The sequence below is a fragment of the Emydura macquarii genome, unplaced genomic scaffold (assembly GCF_026122565.2).
Source record: "Emydura macquarii macquarii isolate MOO-44397 ecotype Brisbane River unplaced genomic scaffold, CSIRO-AGI_Emac_v2 contig_1253, whole genome shotgun sequence".
Classification (NCBI taxonomy): Eukaryota; Metazoa; Chordata; order Testudines; family Chelidae; genus Emydura; species Emydura macquarii.
In genome coordinates this window covers 64,139,289-64,159,635 of record NW_027131390.1, presented here as the reverse complement: position 1 = coordinate 64,159,635, position 20,347 = coordinate 64,139,289, and the positions used below count along the sequence as shown (strand labels likewise).

The following is a 20,347-nucleotide window of genomic DNA, read 5'->3' as shown; positions in this document are numbered from 1 at the left end:
TTTATTACTCTAAATCCTTGCATTGTCTAAAGTAGAAATTCTCTTTTGTCAAACTAGTGTTTTCTGATATAGGGCCTGCTCCTATACAAGCTCTCTTCTAGTGTGTTTTGAAGAGAATATATAGTTGGTATTGTTTCCATAGTGGCATGATTCACCTAACTAAATGTGGTGCATGTTGATAATTGAGAAGTGATTGAACAGAAATTTCATCACATTAGTAATACACTCTTTAAATTCTTGGTCTGTTACCTTTTTCCATCCAGCTCCTCTGATTTTAAAAGCCTAGAGATGAAGCAGTTGCCAGCAGAAACTGTCCGTCTCCTTTCAAGTTCTCAAGTGATCACATCAGTTGTCAGTGTAGTGAAGGAACTGATAGAGAATTCTTTGGATGCTAATGCCACAAGCATTGATGTTAAACTGGTAAGTCTTCTCTGTTACTAAGGTGGAAAACTGGCTGGTAATATGCTGGGAAAATTCCTCCTGTGTTATGTAAGGGTGTAAAAGTCTCCTTTTAAAAAATGTGCATCATTAATAAATGTGTATATTTTAACACTAAAGTTAATGGGCAAAATTTTGCCTGGAGTTACATCTTTGCATTTCAGTTAAGGTCACAGGGCATGTTGGGATGTAACTGAGGACATAGTTTGGGCCAATGAGCAGAGCTAATGAATTATTGCAAACTTGCTTTAACATGTCTGTCTTTATAAAAATACCAGAAATGAGGTTGACTGCACAGAGCTTGTTTAGAGATCTTTGGCCATACTAGTTTAGTTTTGACAGTTATGGGCCCAAACTTGCAAACACCTAAACCTCATTCTTGCGAAGAAAACCACACGGTGGACCTCAGTGGACATTCAGCGCCCCACTGAAGTCAATGGAATTATACACCATTATCACATTTCACACTTGGTCCAGAGTATGCAATCTTGGCACACAGTAGAAAAACAAATATGAAAAATGTTGTCATTGGCCATGTCAGAGGCTGTTTTTCAGGCTTTTTGTAACTAGAACATTTAACTTTTTATATTTTCAAAGACATCAGATGGTACTAGTCAGAATGATGTATGAAGCATATTGGTACCTTTTTATAATATTTCTTTTAACAGGACATTTTAAAAGTTAGCACGTTGCCAAAAAACATTGTCTGAAGCCAGAAAAAATAAGGCTTTCTTTCCCAAACCAAAAAAACTTGGCAAACTGATCAGTTTCTCTTGTTGCAGTAAATGTTTCTATTCTTGAAATGTTTCAGCTAATGAAAGATAACACTATTTCTTTGCTAAGTAAAAATACCACTAATACAGGTTGTGTGAACTGATTTGTTCACAATGTAGAAATCCCAGTTTCCTTTCCTAAAAAAGTAGCTATTTGAGTTATTCCCAAATTACAAACTCAAATAACAAGGGCCACACAAAGGGGCCAATATAATTTCCAACTTCTCGGATTGCTTCCCCCAAGCTACAAATATTACCTTCATGGTATCTGAATGGGATTTCAGGCATCTCCCTTCTGTGCAGCCTCCCTCAAATGCTGAGCAAGGAGCTCATTTGCACTGTCTGCATCATTTGAGATGGAGACAGAATATTTTCTTACAGTCTGTTTGTTGAAGGTACTGTCATCCACGCCTCTTGACTATTCATGTTTAGTTGTATCTTACTCCAATGGGAATGGTCATGGAGTAAAATAGTATTCACTCATGAGTAAGGATATCAGAATCTGGCCCAATTCAAAATTCGTGGAAGCTCACAGGAAGTCAATAGGAGTCTTCGATGGTCATTGTATATGCCCCCGTCTCTCTTAGTGACATCAAGTGTACTGCTAACAAGAGGGTTGAAAGTGAGGAACCCCACAGCAATAAGAGAGAGCCCCCTGACCGATGTGCAGTTTTCTAATATAGCACCCTGAGATCTTTCATCTAGGAGAGAATAGATCCACTCAAGAGCAAAGCCAACCACTTCCGCATGTTATATCATGATCAACGGTACAGAGGGCAGTTGATAGATATAATAATAGCAGTATGGATGTTTGATCATTACCAGTTGCAAGAAGATCAAACAAAGCAACAAGAGCTGTTTCTATGTCATATCCCCATCTGTAACTAGTGTGACAAGGTTCGAGGAGACGTCTAGATACTATGAGAGTTCTCTTGCCACAACCTACTTAATGCTGATCTTACTCAAAAGAGGAAGATTTAAAACTTCTTGACAGCGAGCTAAATTGCCAACACCTTCTTGAGGGGAGGACAGGCTGACATCTGATTTTTTAGGAAGCTTGTCTATAACTTTTGCTTAATAAATGATCTGTAGATATTGGCAGTCTTCCCCAGCAGTTGACGCAGTACACCTCTCCTTCCTCCCCACCCCTCTGCATGCTGTTTTGCACTAGCCACTGGCAACATGGGTCTGAATTTCAGAGTGTGGTTTGTACTTCACCCATTATCCCAGTATCACAGTGAGTGATATGGGCCAAGTCTTAAACAGAGAAAACCTAACTTTGTCACCTCAGGATATTGCTCTACTACCATAGATGCAGATGGCTCAGCCCAAATCCAAAAAACTTGCCCTGTAAAATACGTAGAAGTTTCTTTATAATGGGAAGTATTTGAATCAGCAGTAAAGTGGAGGTCCCCTAGATTAATCTGGTTTTTAATAACTCAAAACACATTTTCTGATTAAAATTTTGTGGATGCCGTGAAGGTTCTTTGCATGGCCACACATAATGCCATTGCATAATGGATTCTCATTATTTTGCTGGGATTTTGTGAAATGATAATGCTGTGTATTGACATACTATTTTTATTGGCCAGAATTTAAATAAAATTGACAACATAATGCGTGCCAACAATTACTCTAATGCCACATAAGTTCCAGAGTGCAGCGGAGAACACGAAACTTACAAAATTAGTGTTTAATCCTTTCCTCTTCCAAAGAAAATTAAAGGCCCAATTCCTCACTTACAGGAGTAATTCTTACAAGAGTAGTCCATTACCCTCCCCTCCGAAGAAAATTAATGTCTTAGTACTGCAACCCTTGTTCACAGGAGTGATCTTCATTTGTTTCAAGGAGACTATTTCATGTGAGTAAGGATTCCAGTGTCAAGAGGATTGGGTGGCTCAGGTGACTGATACAATTAAATTCTGGTTATCCAAAATTTGGAAATGTCCCTGAATTTTTTTTTTTTTTAAAGCTCTGACTCTTCTGAGAGTCCATGTTCTAGACTGAGAGTGTTTGCGTGAAACATACCACCCTGTTAACAGGTGTTGGTCCTATTGGGAAAGGGATGAGTGGGTTCTTCAGACTCATTGAGATAGCTGGCTTGTTAGTCTCACCAGATACAATGGAGGTGGGAGTGGCTCTGGAGAGAGTGTGTGTAGATTGTGGATTGAACAGTCCTGAGGTAGGAACCTTAGTGTAGTGGTTCCCAGCCTTTTTGGCTCGAGGGCCACAGATATCATTTTTACAACCCTGAAGGGCCACCAGCATCCACCACTAGCTGCCTCTGCCCCCACTGCAGCCAGACGTGCACTCCACCTGAGTCCCTAGGCAGTGGCTCCCTTCTGCAGCCAGTGGGAGGGGAGTGGCTGGCTACTTCTGGCCCATGGGCTACAGGGTAACCAAGCCTAGGGAGAAAGTTCGAGTCACTGTTGTTCTATTCCAGATGGGTAGCCGTGTTAGTTTGTATACAGCAAAAACAACGAGAGTTCTGTGGCACTTCAATTAAATTAAATTAAATTAAATTTGTTAGTCTTTAAAGTGCCACAGAACTCTTGTTGTTTTTGTTATTCTGTTGTTAGTTTCTTGGTTAATAAAGCTAAACCCCAGGAAGTAGAGAATGAGTTTTTGACTACAGGGTGTTTAGACTTCCTTTTACAGAAGGTTGGGAAAGGCATCTGCTCACCTTGCAATTCTACATAAATTCCTAGAGCAGTTTGGATAATCTGATTTGTACCTATATTTCATTGGAAGGTCACTGGCAGGAATTCAGCCAAATGAATTTCTGAAAGTTGCCACCTGATGTCTGTTTATTGACACAAAATGAGTTGATGGCATCAGTCCAGTTCCTTACGGACAAGTGTATACGTGAGAGTTACCATCCCTGTTGGCTATCACTGTCTCAGCAGTTAGTCCAGGATTCAGTCTCTGCTTTCCTCTTCATTTGTTTGTGCTAAGTCAGGTTTGAAGCATGTTAATACATTAATGGAGCAGTGTTGGAAAGCTTACATTGCCACTACCTGTGACGTACTTGTGAACAAAGAGAGGAATTAATTTTCAGAACTGTCTGTCACCTTTTGTGAATAACATTTTAAAAATGAGAAAAAAAGAAATAACTTTGCAATAATAATGGAAGTCTGACTTAATCCCATAAAGGAAAACACTGTCATTAAAATACTTAATCCCATAAAGGAAAACACTGTCATTAAAATAAAACTGTAATATAAAATAAAAGATGAAGCAATATGTTTTTGTGATTAGAGCATGGAGATGGGACTCAGGAGATGGGGATCTTATTTGCAGCTTTGCTACTGATTTGCTGAATAACTCGGGACAAATCACTGAGGCCTCTCAGTTTCTCCATCTGTAAAGTGGGAGTGTTAAAACTTAGCTACTTCAGGAGGAGATTTAACTAATTAATGTGTGTGCAACTCTTTGATGCCTTCTAATGAAGGTGCTTTAGAACTATAAAGTAGTAGTAGTATATTATTCTAATTACAAAGAAATTGAAACCAGGAAAAACAAGTTACAGTGTGTCAGATATAACAAAAAAGAATAATGTAAAAATCAGACAGATAATGTTGCTCACAGTGGGAAAGCATGGGACAGCAATGAGACAGACTTACAATTATAGTAAGGGAAAAATTTCTTAAACTAGTTCATTTTAAGCAGTTAAGCCACCATTATTAAATTAGCCACATATACATTTAAAGAATAGCACTTTCATTAAAGCAACTTTGAAGCTTTGCCACTCTCTCTTTCCCATTCTTTCCAATGATGAGTTGCATTTCATATTTCGCAGTTAGCTTTGTAGCAGGAGATCCAGACTAACTGAATTATTGGCAAAAATATGATTTCTCACTCAGAGAGAGCACCAGCATCATTCATGCTACGAATATAGGGAAATGGGGATACATATTTCTAAAACCTGATGTCCCCATTTGTTTTATTTATTTATATATATATATATATATATATATATATATAGTTCAGTCTAATTAAGGGGTTCTTAAATTGTTCCTTAGTGCAGACCACATGTCAATGAAGAGATTGTTTTTGGACACCTTCCCTCCCACTTTAGGATTGCATAACATCCCTGTGGCACTTACGGCAATTGTTTACCTGGAAAAGTAGTGCTAGAAATGTCTTCAGTGCATTGTTGCAACTGGAAACAAGGAAAAAAGTCAGTACTATTTAGCCAGTCAGCTCTCGCAGACCACAGGCAATTGTTCTGTGGACCACGTGGTCTATGAACCACTATAGGAACTGCTGATCCAAGATTTTCTAGCTTTATCAGTGCTGATTTCTTTTAAGATTATCACACTAGTTCTAACTCACCCTGTTTTGCCTGTGTACTGCAGCACATAACGTACTGTATGTTAGATCATAATCTGATCAGAAAGCCATTCAGTAATTGGGTAAAACAGGTTGAGTTAGAGATCCTGTAATTCTGTAACTGGATCTCCTTGTGTGTGGTTTGAGTAACCTGCATTATAACATTTGTTTTTATATATCCAAATTACAGTTAAGCAGAAAGCAAAACTTTGTTACAATGCCCCTATGTCATGGGCTTCTTCTCATTTAAGTTCCATCTTTAATTTAGTTATCTTAGTTTAATTATTTATGATTTTAGACCTGCATCTTTTTAATATTAATTTTTGTTAGATGTTAATATTTGTCAGCTCAAAATTTAGATAGTGGAAAAACTTCTCCCAGGGAGAAAACTATATATAATGTATAAATAAGATGAATCATGATGTTCAGTCCTGTTTGTTTGAAGGGCTATTTACCTTTTAGAGGGCTAATTAACAAGTCTTTTGAATCCGTCACATTAGATTTGTTTGAGTGTATTTAAGGCATCATTTTGACCAAAAATTGTATCTCACTATCCACTGTTCATTCTTTTTAAAATTTTTTACTTACATTAAAGGTAAACTACAAAGGAAAAAAGGTTTGCTTCTTTTTGATCTATAAAGAAGGCCTGACATTTTTAAGCTTCCCTCCCCCTGCCACTTACACATTAGAACACCAGGTTTGGTCTAAGGAGGACTACTCTTGTGAATACTGGAGAACTAGTGAAATGGTAATCTCGTAAAAGCAAAGAGAATGAAAGTTGAGCAATGAGAGGAATAGGGATTTGTAGTCCGATTGTTGGTATTTTGTTTTTATTAACACCAATTTAAATCCCATGATTAATGTTTTGAATAAATCAAGCTTTTGTTAAAGATTTAACATCCTTGCTCTTTTCAATTAAGGTTGGCACAGGTTATAGTAAATATCACAGATACCTCTCATAGGTCCTTCAGTAAAAGCACAGGGAGAGCTGACTTCATATACTTGATGTCATTAGGGTGAAAAAGGGAGCAGAACAAAAACTTAACCCCTCCCCCTCAAAACCCCTCCCTCCAATATCCAGACCTTCTCTATATCCCAGAAAGAAGCAAAAAAGTACACAGATGTAATTTTAAAAATTCTTAGTAGATCCTTCTTACAGATTTGGTAACATAGGTCCCAGTTACTTTAGTGGGTGCAGGATCTAGCCTATGATGATTAGATAAAGTGGGATACATTAACAAAACATGCACTTCCCTTTGTAAAAGGGAGGAAAGATGAAATAAGAATGAACCATCTTTAACATTTCATCTGCTGATCTTTTTCTCAGTTTATATTTTATAAAGTCATGAGCTAGATTTTGAAATAACTTTTAATGTGTTAGCTGTACTGTAATAATAGTGGTTCCTCAGAACTACATAGTTTAATATATTACTTGTTTTGGAACAGTATAAAATTACTTAACTGTTTCAGTTTTGCTCTGTACATGTTTGTATAAACACGTTACATACACGTATGTCCTGCAATCTCTTCACGTGGAAATTTGCCTATTTTGAGGACTAAAGGACTGGATCCTTAACCACTTCAATACATATAGAGTAACCATTGTATATAATATCTAATTTTGCATTTGAGATGTATTTTTGTGATTGATAATATTATTACTCTTTTTAGGAGAATTATGGGTTTGATAAAATAGAAGTGCGAGACAATGGTGACGGCATCAAAGCTGCTGATGTTCCAGTTATGGCAGTTAAGCATTATACCTCAAAAATAAGCTGTCCTGAGGATCTTGAATGCTTGACAACCTATGGTTTTCGTGGTGAAGCCTTGGGGTCAATTTGCTGCATAGCTGAGGTGAGAGTCGAATGTAAGATGTGTCAAACTTCCTTATTGACTTAAAGAATTGCAAAATATAAATGTGAGCACTTAAGGTTGTGCTCACAACCTCAGAGTAGTATGCTGGCTTTTATTTTTAAATGTAGAATTTGGGCAGTTTCATATCTCTGTTTTGACTCTTCTTCCACTCCAGTGAAGCCACTGAGCTGGGAAGCTTACTGTTTTTGAGTTCACTTTGGCATCTGTCACTGGCTCTTTATCACATCAGTTTGGTAGCTGGCAGTGCTTCACTTTTTTCTCTCAATTGGGTAGGCAACTATTTGCTGTGTTTCCTGGACTTTCCTTTGACTCCAAGGTACAGAGGCTCTTCAGAATTCTCTCACTCATCATCCAATCTCCTTATTCATACATCAGTTGAAAACTGCATCTCTGAGTGCCTGGCCAACATCAGCACTTGGATACAAAAATACTGATTTGAAGCTAATTCTGAGCAAGATGGAGGAGAAGGTGGCCTGGAGAGAAGAGCATTTCAGAGAACTGGTTGCCAGCATAACTTCTCTCTCCACTGAGGATGTCTGCCTTCAGATTATCAGTGTGACCTGCATTCTTGAGGTCTGCTTGGACCTCTCATTGTTCCTGGCTACTTAAATATCTATGGCTGCAAAAACACCCTATTTCACATTTGAGTAGCCAGGAGCCTGCAGTCTGATCTGGGCACAGTGATCCAGGTACAACTGAACCCTGCAATGCACTACTATCTAGGAATGAAACTGCTTACCACAAAAAAGGTCTGTCTGTTCAAAATACAACCACCGATCTGTAAGCAGTACAAAGCATTGAGAGCACACCATCCTATTGCTCCTCTATGCACTTTCTTCCCATCTGAAAATTCCATCAAGTTCAAGTTTTCCATCTTTACCTTCAAAGGTCTTTGTGGGATAGGCCCAAGCTAGCTATAGAACAATCATGACCTCCCATGACAGTTACTTTTCACTGGAATAATGGACTGCAAGAGTGAGTTTTGAGTGTGGGAGAGCATGCATCTATGGACAAAGCAGAGTTAGGTCCAGAATTTGGATGGAAAATACCCAAAGAAAGCTCAGGTGCTTTAGAAGGGCTGTTGTTTGGCTGGATTATGGTCCCCTTCTGAGTAGACAATGAATCAGTGATTCAGCCTGGTGGTGGTGATGCGGGAGCATTATGCTGCTAGAGGTGCTGTCTTTCAAATGAGATACCAATCCAGGATGGCGTCTGCTTTGGTCATTAAAAATTCCCATTGTACATGTCACAACAGAGCAGACTTGACACTAGTGTCTTAAGTACTGGTCTCAGCATCAGTAATTACATTACTTAAATACTGGTGATGTTTGTAATTGCAGTCTGCCTACCTATACTGCCGCCTGTAGTTAACTGTTAGCAATTATTTTTGAGAACTCATGGAGGACGGGTGAGGTCCCAGAGGACTGAAGAAAGACAAAGCTATCGTAATAAAGGGGAAAAAAAAGAATCCAAGGAATATAGGCCAGTCAGCATAATACTCAGAAAGATACTGGAACAAATTATTAAACGTAGAAAATAATAAGGTGATAAATCATAGCCAGCGTGGATTTTTCAAGGACAGATCATGTCAAACCAATCTGATTTCCTCCTTTGACAGGGTAATTAACCTAGTGAATGCAGGAAAGGAGGAGATGTGATCTAGACTTCGTTAAGGTTTTTGACATAGTCCCACATGACATTCTCAGAAGCAAACAAGGGAAATATAGTCTAGATTAAATTACTATAAAATAGTGCTTAACTGATTGAAAGATTGTACTCAGAGTAGTTATCAATGATTCCCTGTCAGACTGGGAAGACATATCAAGTGTGATCCCACAGAAGTCTGTCCTTTTGTATGATTCAATTCAGATTTCCTGAATGAGTTGGATAATGGAGAGTATGCTTATAAAATTTGTGGATGACAGGAAACTGAAAGGGGTTGCAAGTTCTTTGGAGGACAGGATTAGAATTCAAAATAAGCTCTATAAATTGGAGAATTGGTCTGAAATCAACAAGATGATGTTTATGTGCTACACTTAGGAGGAAAAAGCAAATGCACAACTACAAAATGGGGGATAACTGGTTACGCAGTAGTACTGCAGAAAAGGATCTGAATGACAAATTGAATATGAGCCAACAATGTGATGCAGTTGTGAAAAAGGCAAATGACCTTCCCCTCCCCACCCTGGCTCTGAGCAGTTGCACGGGAGTCGCAACTTGTTGAACCAACTGTTGCTCCTGAGCACCTTGCTCATGGACCAACTGTTGCTGTTGGGCTGTCATCTGTTGTGGGAACTGTTGTTGCTGCTGGTTCTCAGCTGTTTACTTCACCACTCACCCCAGATCCATGCTGTCCCAAGCATGACAAACTCCTGCTTCCCACCATAGAATACCTGACAATCCAGATCACTCAGATCTCCCCCTTCTTCAAGGTTAGATGATGCCCACGTTCTCCACCATGTGTGATTATGTTCTTCAAAGTCCAAGACAAACTACAGGGCAGACATGAGTAGGGTGCAAAAGTCGCTGGTGTTTATTTAGGTAGTTCCCTGTACCATCCGAGTCCGGGGTTCCCTGTGACAGTCTCATTAGGCCCTGCAGGTCTGTCCAAGACAACACAGACAGTCCAAAAGTCCTTCCTGTAGTAAAGCAAAGAAATAGTCCCAAAAATAAACTCAATAGTCCTGTGTCAGGTCTATTTTCCTCTGGAGGGCTCTGGTAGTCAGCAGTCTCTACAGAGCTTCATCCTTTCCTCAGGGACCAAAAGACAGGAGATCTGCTCTCCTCCCTCATCAGCCCATGACAGAGCTGTCCTCTTCCCATTTTAACTGCCTGTTTATTTCCTTACAAGGAGTGCAGGAGTAGCAGGCCGGGCCCATAGCAACTCATTAACCCTTTCTGGCTCAGTTAGGGGCTGGTGTACTCCATCACACTTACATACAACACTGCTGTTCATACATTCCAGTGGGGTATTGCTCTCTGGGGCTCATGAGCCCAGCCTTGAGAACAACAGTTGTGCCAGAGCAGCTCACTAAGATGGGCCCCGAGGCTGATCCAGAGGACTTCTTTGTGACCTTCAAATGGGTGGCTACAGTGGCTCATAGAGAAGTGGCCATTTTGTTGATTTCTTATCTGATGGATGCTGCCCAAGCCTCGTACCTAGGCCTTGATGTGGAGACTGCACAAGACTATGCCAAGGTAAAGGCAGCCATGTTGGATTATCTGGACATAATGGAGGAGACCAGCCAACCAGCAGTTCAGAGAGGAAAAGTATCCCCTGAGAGCCTGGTCTCATGTGAGCGCCCAGAAATTGAGGGAGCTATGCTAGACATGGCTGAAGCTGGAAACCTGTACCGGCATTCTGGTCACTGAACATCCAATGGTAGAACAGCTTGTTCAGATACTCTTGGCTGTGGGAAAAGACTGCATATAGAGGCACAGAGCCAAGACACTCGCTGAGGAAGTTCAGCTGATGAAGAATTATATGGCTGTTGAGGCTGCCTCAAGGGCACCCAGGGAGAGGCAGCTGAATCTTGAAGGTCAGAGGGGAAGACGGGCATCAGAATGGCCAAACTTCCGGTGTGAACCAGCCATCCTTGAAAATCTTTGGAACGTTTCAGGGGCCTTGGCTGGGCTGGGCAGAGAAACCTGGACAACATAGGTCCAAGCCCAGCCCAGAATCCTAGGACCACCCGTAGTCCCTCATCTGAGAGGACCAAGGAACTGGGGCCAGGTTGTGGCTCAAAGGTCAGGGCCATGGCCTGACTCTGACCACCAATGGCTGGGAGTCTATTTTTCACATAGAATTCAGTTATAGACAGGTCTGGACTACAGAAAACCAGGCCCAGAAACCATCCTCAGCCAAGCTGACCATTCCCACCCTAATAAATGGACCAATGTCATAGGTATTGTTGACATGGAGTGTGACGAGACCCTAGTGCAGGACCATTTGGTAAAGGTCAGGGTTCCCCCGGTGAGACCATTTATGTACAATGTATCCACAATGATGTTAAGTCATAACCTAATACCTGGGTGCAAATGACCATAGGTCATCACCCAAGGTCCCTAGTTGCGAGACTAGCCTCAACACTGGCCTACTCAATGTTTTTGGGCTGGGACTGGGAATATTTTAGGGTGATGTTGGGCAATTTGGGGAATCATCAGAGGGCCTGGTACACTGAATCCAGATGACCCAGAGCAGGGCATCAAAGGGGTCAAAAGTTGGGTAGGGATAGGTGAGGAAGCAGACCCAGGGAAAGAAAGGTCCAGTCAGCTGGAGGCTTCCCCATTCTTCCTCTCAGGTGAAGAGTCAGGGCAACTACCCTAGATGAGACAGATGTTTTGTCCCAGTTCTCCGATTTCATAGGAGAACAACATGTGGTCAAGATCCTGAGCTGAGCCTATGATCCCCTGAGTGTGATGAATGGGGAGGTAACAAATCCACAGTAAGACAGCCAGCACCCCCAGTTTGAGCTCGAGGTGGAAAGAGACTACTGCCTCAAAAGGGACAAACAGACAGGAGAAGTTTGAACACAGTTCCTAGTTCTGCTTCCCTTTGGGGAAGGAGGTCCTGACATTAGCACATGCCATCCCATTTGTAGGGCATCTTGGAAAGAGAATATCCTCACTAGAATCCTAGGCCAGTTTTTCGCCTGGAATATACAAAGAGGTGGCAGACTTTTGTGCCACTTGTCCCAAGTTCCGATGCCCTGATTAAATGAACTACTAGACCAGTGGAGGGAAACCAGATATATGACTACACTGGAACTGACAAAAGGGTACTGACAGATTCTGCTCACACCAGAGTCCTGTAAGAAAACTGTTTTCACCATGCCTTATGTATTCATTTTTGAATGATGCCTTTCAGCCTACATGGGGCACCTTCAGCCTTCCAATGGCAGATGGACCAAGACCTTCAGACCCAAGAACGTACACTGCTGTTTACTGAGGTGATGGTATCCTTTGTAGACGAGACTGAGATTATGTATCTGCCGTCCTCCAGTCCCTGGAGCAAGGAGCTGTCAGTGAGCCCAGTTAAATGCAAAATCAGAAAGGAGGAAACTACCTTCCTTGGATACACCTTAGGAAAGGGCAAAGTCTGGTTGCCTGTAGACAAGATGAAGACCTTGAAATTCTGCCCTGCTCCAAGGGCAAAAAAACAGGAGCAAAGGTTCCTGGGGCTCGTGGGATATTATTGCTGGTTTGAATTTACCATAATAGCAGCCCTCCTCATGGACTTGATCAGAAACAATGCCGGAGGAAGGTCTGCTGGTTTGAATCTTGGGAAAGAGTTTTCCAGTCATTAAAGAAATTCCTATGTGAGAAATCTGGTCTGTATAGCCTGGACTTCTCAAAGACATTTATCTTGCAGACCGATGCTTCAGAGGTTGGATTGGGGGCAGTGTTGTCCTAAGAGGTCTAGGGGAAGGAACAACCAGTGCTACATATTAGGTGCAAGTTATTTCCCTAGGAATTAGCCTTTTTATTCTGTTATTGAAAAAAAGAAGACTTGGCTATAAAATGGGCGATGGAGGCACTTCATTATTTACCTCCCTTGGACCCCTTTCATCTTGATTATGAATCATGCCCCTTTAAGATGGCTGAATGTGATGAATAAAACAAACCCCTGACTAATGAGGTGGTACCTATCCCATCAGCCATTGCTTCTTATGTTCAGCAAAGAGCAGGGAGAGGCAAACCTGAATGCTGACTTCTCCCAAAAAGAGGGGGTCTTGGCAACTATGTCCAGGGAACTGGCTTGAGGGGGAGGATATGTGATGAGGTACACCAACCCCACCCTGAGCCTGCAAGAATTAATGATTTGCTGTGGGCCCACTCAGCCCCATTACTCCTGCGTTCCCTCTCAGGTAATGAAGGGCAGTTAAAAAAAGAAGATGACAGCTCAGTCCTGAGGCAGGGCCAATGACTGCCAGAGCCTACTGCAAGACGACTGGGTTATTGAGCTTGGGTTTGGGGACTATTTCTTTGCTCTACTACAAAAAAGAACTATTGGGCTGTTTGTGCTGTCTTTGAGGTTTGGAAAACATGAGCTATGAAGCAAGCGTGAAAGAATTGGGCATGTTCAGTTTACAGAAGAAAGTTTGAGGGGAGACATGATGTCTTCAAATATGTAAAAGGTTGTTATAAAGAGGACAGTGATTGATTGTCCTCTGGGTCCACCTAGGGTAGGAAAAGAAGTAATTAGCTTAGTAATTTGCAGCAAGGGAGATTTAGCTTGGATATTAAGAAAGTCTTTCAAACTACCGTATAAGTATAGTTAAGTGCTGGAACAGATTACCTAGGAGGTTGTGGAATCACTGCCCTTGGAAGTTTCTAAGAGCAGATTAGACAAATACCTGTCAGGGACAGTATAGGTATTTTTAATTCTGCCTCAGCATGAGGGGGATGGACTAGAGGACCTCCTGAGGTCCCTTGCAGCCCTATTTCTGTGGTTCTTCACTTCCTGGCCTAAACTGGTATGTAGTGTTGCTGTATGCTGTAAACAGTAGCTGTTTTTCACTCCAGAGGTGTAACTGCACTTCAGATTATTCCTATATAAAGTTAATATGATTTTTATAAAGGTCTCTAGGATGTTTCTGATAACCTTGATGTCTTCCATGCACATCATTTAAAATCTTGAAGTTGCTTTATAATTCAGTGTATTAATATCTGAGTGCAGTTACTTCCAATTTTATTGGACTGTTGAAGTACTCTTGATTTTTGGAAGAGGGGCTTTGCAAATCACCCAAATCTTTTAAAAAGTACTTTACTACTGAAAGAGATTTTCAGGGCAGAAGATAATGATAATGGTGACTTTTTGCATTTTGGAATTCCTTATGAAGAAACAGTTATTTTAAAAGAACTCTTGTGATACACCTTATGTTTTCTCTTATGAAGAACAGACATTTTGAATATCTTGTTTAAATAAATTTAAGTTAAAAATGTCAGTTTAGAAAAGTATATATTATTATAGATGTTGTTTTAAAAGCTACACTTCATGTAGTGTACTCGCACCTGGGAAAAGGAAGTAACAATCTGCATGCAGTTTTTAATCAGGAGGTAGAAAATCAGTGTATTATGAAGTATTTTTGTCATTAGGATGATGTATTTGGTAGAAAAACAGACTGTTTTATAACATTATTTTTCTTTTTTTAAAGTAACTTGATGCAGAGAATCAGCTCAGAACATATCTAGTATCTTCAGACCATTTTGAACTTTGGAAATCCCTGATTGAATTGAGGTTCTTTATTTTCAGGTTTTGATCACAACAAAGACAGCTGCTGATGATTTTAGTACCCAGTACATCTTGGATAGCAGTGGACATGTAACTTCTCAGAAGCCTTCTCATCTTGGGCAAGGTAAGTTGTGTTTATTGTGATATTTTGTGTTTCTCCTTGTAAGAACAAGTGGTCGGATTTAGAAGTTTTTAGCCCCGTATCCTACTCTGATGCCCATCCCTGCACACCCAAAATTGAGCAGTTGTGCTGAAGAGAAACTAAAGTAAAATACTTACAGGTGCCTCACTTCCAGCTGATAATCTCTAGGGGCCATATCTCTTCATTCTGTGTGAAAATCAGTAGAAGGAAAAACCTGGGGACTTGAGAAGATCTTTAGGGTTCTATGAGCTGAAAAGCAAATCAGTGGGGCTGGGAGACTAGTAGTGTAAAAAGCAGGTAGGGGCACTTAGATACCACAGTGAATAGAGAGTGCAAGGCCTAAATAGAATAGAGGGCTCATGGCCGTCCGTGTCCACAAAGACTAGTAAAATCCCTCTGTAGATATCCGAGCTCCCCCAGTCACTGGTAAAATGGTATGCTCACATTTCATGTTGCCAGTAGCTTTCAACACAGCCATGATATAGGGATGCTCTCTCAACTGTTGTGTTGCACAGTGAGAGCTAATATTGACATTCTCAACATTAACTTGCCTATAGATTTGTTGTGAACATTACATTGTTTTTCTCTGTTACGATACTGTGCAGAATGGCTGATCTAACTCCATGCCTCTGATTTTCATGGGGTTTTCAGTTTAGAGTGGCTGCGAACTATGCAATGGAGGAGTGGGGAGGACATTCTGCATAGGTGCTTTCCCTGTCTGCACAGTCTTATGGTCTCATTTCTACACCAGTAACATGTTTGCTCTCTTTTCTGCCATGTAGCAGAGGGGAACAGAGGACATTCAAAAAGATGTAACATTTGGCACTAATTTCTGAGATGTCCACAAGAACTGAGTCAAGTATTCATAAACGTCCTTTTAAAAATAATGCTGTTTTGAAGTGAGAATTTCAGACTACGGACAATCGTTAAGAAATATAAGCCATAGTTAGTAGTGTTGTCCTTTCCTCCAACACTAGTGCTCAGTCCTGACACCGGCGCTGCCAGTCTGTCTAAGCAGTATCAGATGTCCAGGGCCTTCCTTACAAGTTGGCATCCTGGTGGTGGTGGGAAATCTGTGACATGGAGTTTGGCTGTATTCTAAGTGTAACTTGTTTTATTTATGCACATAGACCCATCTGGGAGTAGAAGTGGTCAAATGGTATGCAGGGAAACTCTTATTTCAGGAACCTCAGCCCAACACCTAATGACAGGTTCCCAGAGAGCAATTCTGCCTCAAGAACTGATTCTAATCAGAGACCAAGGCAGAGAGTAAACTCTGATTATTCACTCAGTTGCATCTCCAACCACCACTGCCTCTACACACAGCTTCCTTTTAGTTCTTCACTGTTACCCCTTCTGGGGTCAGAGTACTTGGTTGAGATGTGAGCGATTGTATCCATGTGTAATAGTGACTGAGATGTAAGGCAAGATTCTGATCTCTGTTATGCTGGTGTAAAACAGAGTAATAGAGATTAGAGTATGGTCCTTGGTTTTAAGAAGTGACTCAGTGAGATCTCAAACACCAGTTACCCTCTTTAACTTTCCAGGTTCCTTCTTGTATTCCTGTTGTTGTGGCAGTTGTCACCATGTAGTACTGTTGCACACCCCCTCTTCTTCGAAGTGCTTTTTTTCCATGTGTGGGCAAGTGTTCAGTCTTATGAAGACATGCTGTGTTGTTAGTTCACAATGTATTGTGCATGCATGAACCAAAGATCATCTTCTTTATTTCCTAGATTTGTAACTACTTTTAAACATATGGGATCAAATCTTTGAGCTCCAAATCTCTCTCTCGCAATATTAATAGCCATCAACACTGTATTTGGGAAATTCTGTTAAGGTAATCCTGTGAAGGGTCTTTGGCAGATAATGCTACTGGGCACAAGTCCCAGAATTCCCACAAGTCTCTTTTCTGCCATGCCTAAAAACTGTTCTTTTAAAAAAATCCTTTAGTAAAATCTAAATTCTTTAGTAAAACCTAAAATCCAACCTTTGGATGGGGTAGCAAAGAGCTAGAGTCTCTCCCACTTATCCAGCAGTGGAAAGCTCTGGAAAAACACAGGCTTGTGAGTCAGAAGAACAAGGTAACTTCAGTCACTTAGGTCTAAATTTTTTAAAAGTTCAGTAGTTTTATGTGTCTAGAACTCTGGGTGTCCATATTGAGAGACAGCATGGACCTGATTTTTGGAGTAGCTGAGCATCCACAACTACAACTGAAGTCAGTGGAGAGCAGCTGGTTCTCAGAACCTCTGGAAATCAGGCTCTGGGTGACTTGAGATGAGCTCCCAAAGCATGGATATTTTTGAAGAGTTGGAACTTAAGTTTTTCCCCACCTGTAAAATATGTAATAAAATCCACCTTTTGTAAAGAGCCTTGAGATCTAAGAATGACAAGTGCTATATACGTGGAAAGTATCATTATATAGGGAGGAAAAAGTCTCTCTCAACCCAGAACATTCATAATTCTCAAAAGGAGATCAGGAAAACTAGCAAATCTCACAGAAGTCCTGCAGGAATCAAACCAGTGAGAGTCCTACAGCTTCAGTAGATAAACAAGCAGACAAATCTCTGTGGGCTCCAGTAATGAGATTGAGAACAGAAAAGTCTCTCTCAGCCCCACACAAGGAACAAACAAATCTCTCCAGACTCTGGTGAGGAGTGAACAAGGGAATTTCCCCCATCTCCAGCAGGAGGGTGGACAAACAAATCTCTTAAGTGGAGCTTTGATAAGAAGGAAAGCGAAGAAGATGCACAGTGCTGTAGTGGAAATGAAATAAATAGGTTGTTGAAAAAGAAAAATTCCAGATGGACCTGAGAAAGAGACGAAGTCTTTTACAGAGCCAATACGTTATCACAGAAACTTTTCTGCATTATTAAACAGTTCAACATGGGCTGAACTTCTAGCTCATGTCTTTCCTGCGCTAAATTGTTTTATAATTTGAAAAGCTAGATAACATACTCACAGGTAGCATAATCACAGGTATTTTCTAAATCCCAAAGTTTTGGAAGTTCTCAGGGCACTGGAGAACTTTTGATCTCTTTTTAGTCATATACTGGTGCTCAAACACAGCTGAGATTGGGGCCAGTGAATGAGTAATATATTGTCTGAATACAGAAAAGGAGCGTTCAGTAGTACAAGAGCTATGTTTTTCTGTCTCACATTCTTTCTTCTTGAGAAGTAAAACATACAAGCATGAACTATCTAATCCATTGACAGAACCCTTCCACTAGCTACCTCCTTTTCCCCTTCTTTTTCACAGTAGACCTTTGTCCTTGTTTTGTACAGAATATGTAGATTATCTTCCACATCCATTCCCAGCCTAAAATACATTGTGGTCCAGCAGAGAGATGTTTGCTGCTTTTACTACTATCTGGTTTTGGATTGGAGAATTAAATCTCATAACAAAAACTAATTGGAGGGTTTATTTCCCTTTGGTTCAAATAGGTCAACTCTGCAAGTTTTTACTAACGAAATGCAGAGATACACAGACTGTACAACTTCTTCCCTTTGTTGTCTTGTAATAAAATTCAGTAACTTATTATCTTATTGATAGTCAGGCAAGGATAATTGTATTGCACTGTGTAATGCAGTTTTAAAGACAAACATTTTAAATATTTACAATGGTCTTTAGTGGCATAGGATATCTTTCTCTGGTGTTTATGTTCATACTATCTGCACTTCATGTCTTATCTCTCACATATACCATACACCAACTTTTCAGTAAATTATCAATAGAAGGGTTTGGAGGGTCAAGATGGAGTTTCTGGAAAGTCCTAGAATTCTGCTTCCATTGTAATGAGAAAAAAAGTGTGATATATTAAGAAGGCACAAGAGATTGATACCATAAAGGATTGTTGCTTTGCAGAAACACTTGATGTACCACAACAGGATGTCTGCATTTGTGTGGTATGAAATACCTAGTGTTGGAGCTCAAGATCCCACATTGCAAAGGGACCACAGAAGTTACTGCATTTTAATTTTATTAGTAAGTTTGTAAAGATTAAAACAGCAGCTTATTTTAATTCATGTCAAAACTAAGCAGTTTCCTCATAGTGCACCTCCTTTAAAAATATTGGCCTTGTTGGAATTTCCCTGAAGGATATTCAAACACCGAAACAAATACATGAGGAAACAATGATGAATTCACTGTATTATGTGAATTGTGCACAGCTCTAAACTTTGAAGACTTTCAGACTTACCTTTCAAAAATAGGAAGACACATACTGGCAATGTTGGAATGGCAGTGCAGAAAACTCTAGGGGCCTTTATAAGAAAAGCAGATAAATGCAAGCAGCATGAGGCTAAACTGGAAGACTTGGAAAATCAAAAGACCAGACATTTATTGGCATCTCAGAGAAATCAGACAGGATAGGGCTTACTACCGAAACCTAATAAAATGTGCTAATCGAGACTTCTTTTGCACCTCTCTCCAAATAAAACACACTCCACACCACATTCTGTTTTCCTGTATTAATCTGATCCTGTTCCCAATTAAGTCAATGGCAAAGCTTCCATTTACTCAAGTGGTGCTGGATTTTGGCCTTTTACACCACAGACATGTTTTGCATTGTCATGAGAACATTTTTTTAAAAAATCGGGGATGATGGAGAACCTGGAGGATCAAGGCAAAAGGGTATCTTTTCTAGTAGTAAATGTGTATTTTGGGTCCACTTCCCAATTTTTAGACATATAGAAGTGTGTTAGTTCCCCTGTGTGAATTCTGACACCCTCACTTTGGCTCCCACAGCTGACATCTTCAGTTTTTAAAATGAGTTTCCATGTCTGTCTGGTAGATTGCCTCCAGACTTGACTATTGCAGGCTCTTCTGCACTGATCATCCTCCCTCTCTCCCCTCAAGACCCTTTAGAACATTTGTGCTAAGATTATCTTCATGGCTGTCATTCTTAGTCTTATCACTGCGACTTGAAGTTTCTTCCCTTGGCATCCCTTTCTCCATTGTGTCAAAATATGAGCTTGTGATTTTTACCTTGTAGGCCCCTCTCAATTTACCTTCCTTACTTATCTGCTCTTATATCTTATCACTTTGCCTCCTGCCATCCATCAAAATACCAGCCTCCATCACTCGTTCTGTCAGCTTCTCCCAACAGTATTTTCAATCTTTGTTTTATGCATAAAGGGTGACCAGGGAAGAATGTCCTTTAACTAATCTGTACAGCAGTTACCCTGTACTCTTTCAAATGTTTCCTCAAGACCTACATCTATTGGGTTGCCTTCAGAGGAAATTATCAACAATGATAGGTAATGATTAGGTAGGTGGCCAGTATAAAAGAATGCCGACATTTATCCTATTTATTTGCCCTCTATAAACACACATTCTTGTTACTATTCTCCTGCCTCATGCCTTCTGATTTTGTTTGTTCCACCCACTTGTTGCCCCTTCTCTTAATGAGATTGCAAGGTGTTTGGAGCACAGATAGCCTTTTATTGGGTGGGAGTTTCCAGGTGTCACTGTAATATAAATTATCATAATAAGGTCTGGTTGAAGGAGGGAGGGAGTGAAAAAAAAAGATCTAATCCTATGCTACTCAGTTTATG

At 40.4% G+C, this 20,347-nt stretch overlaps 1 protein-coding gene across 8 annotated transcripts in view; it reads left to right on the top strand.

The window, feature by feature from the left end:
* PMS1 (PMS1 homolog 1, mismatch repair system component) overlaps positions 1-20,347 on the top strand; it is an 87,495-nt gene that overhangs the window by 2,753 nt on the left and 64,395 nt on the right. For all 8 annotated transcript variants that reach the window (XR_010919832.1, XM_067549020.1, XM_067549021.1 and 5 more), the window contains exons 2-4: positions 264-420; positions 7,215-7,397; positions 14,674-14,776. Coding sequence is in view for 7 of the 8 variants with exons in the window: in XM_067549020.1 (XP_067405121.1) it covers positions 289-420; positions 7,215-7,397; positions 14,674-14,776 (418 nt within the window). In the remaining variant the exon portion in view is untranslated. The remainder of the gene's footprint in view (positions 1-263; positions 421-7,214; positions 7,398-14,673; positions 14,777-20,347) is intronic.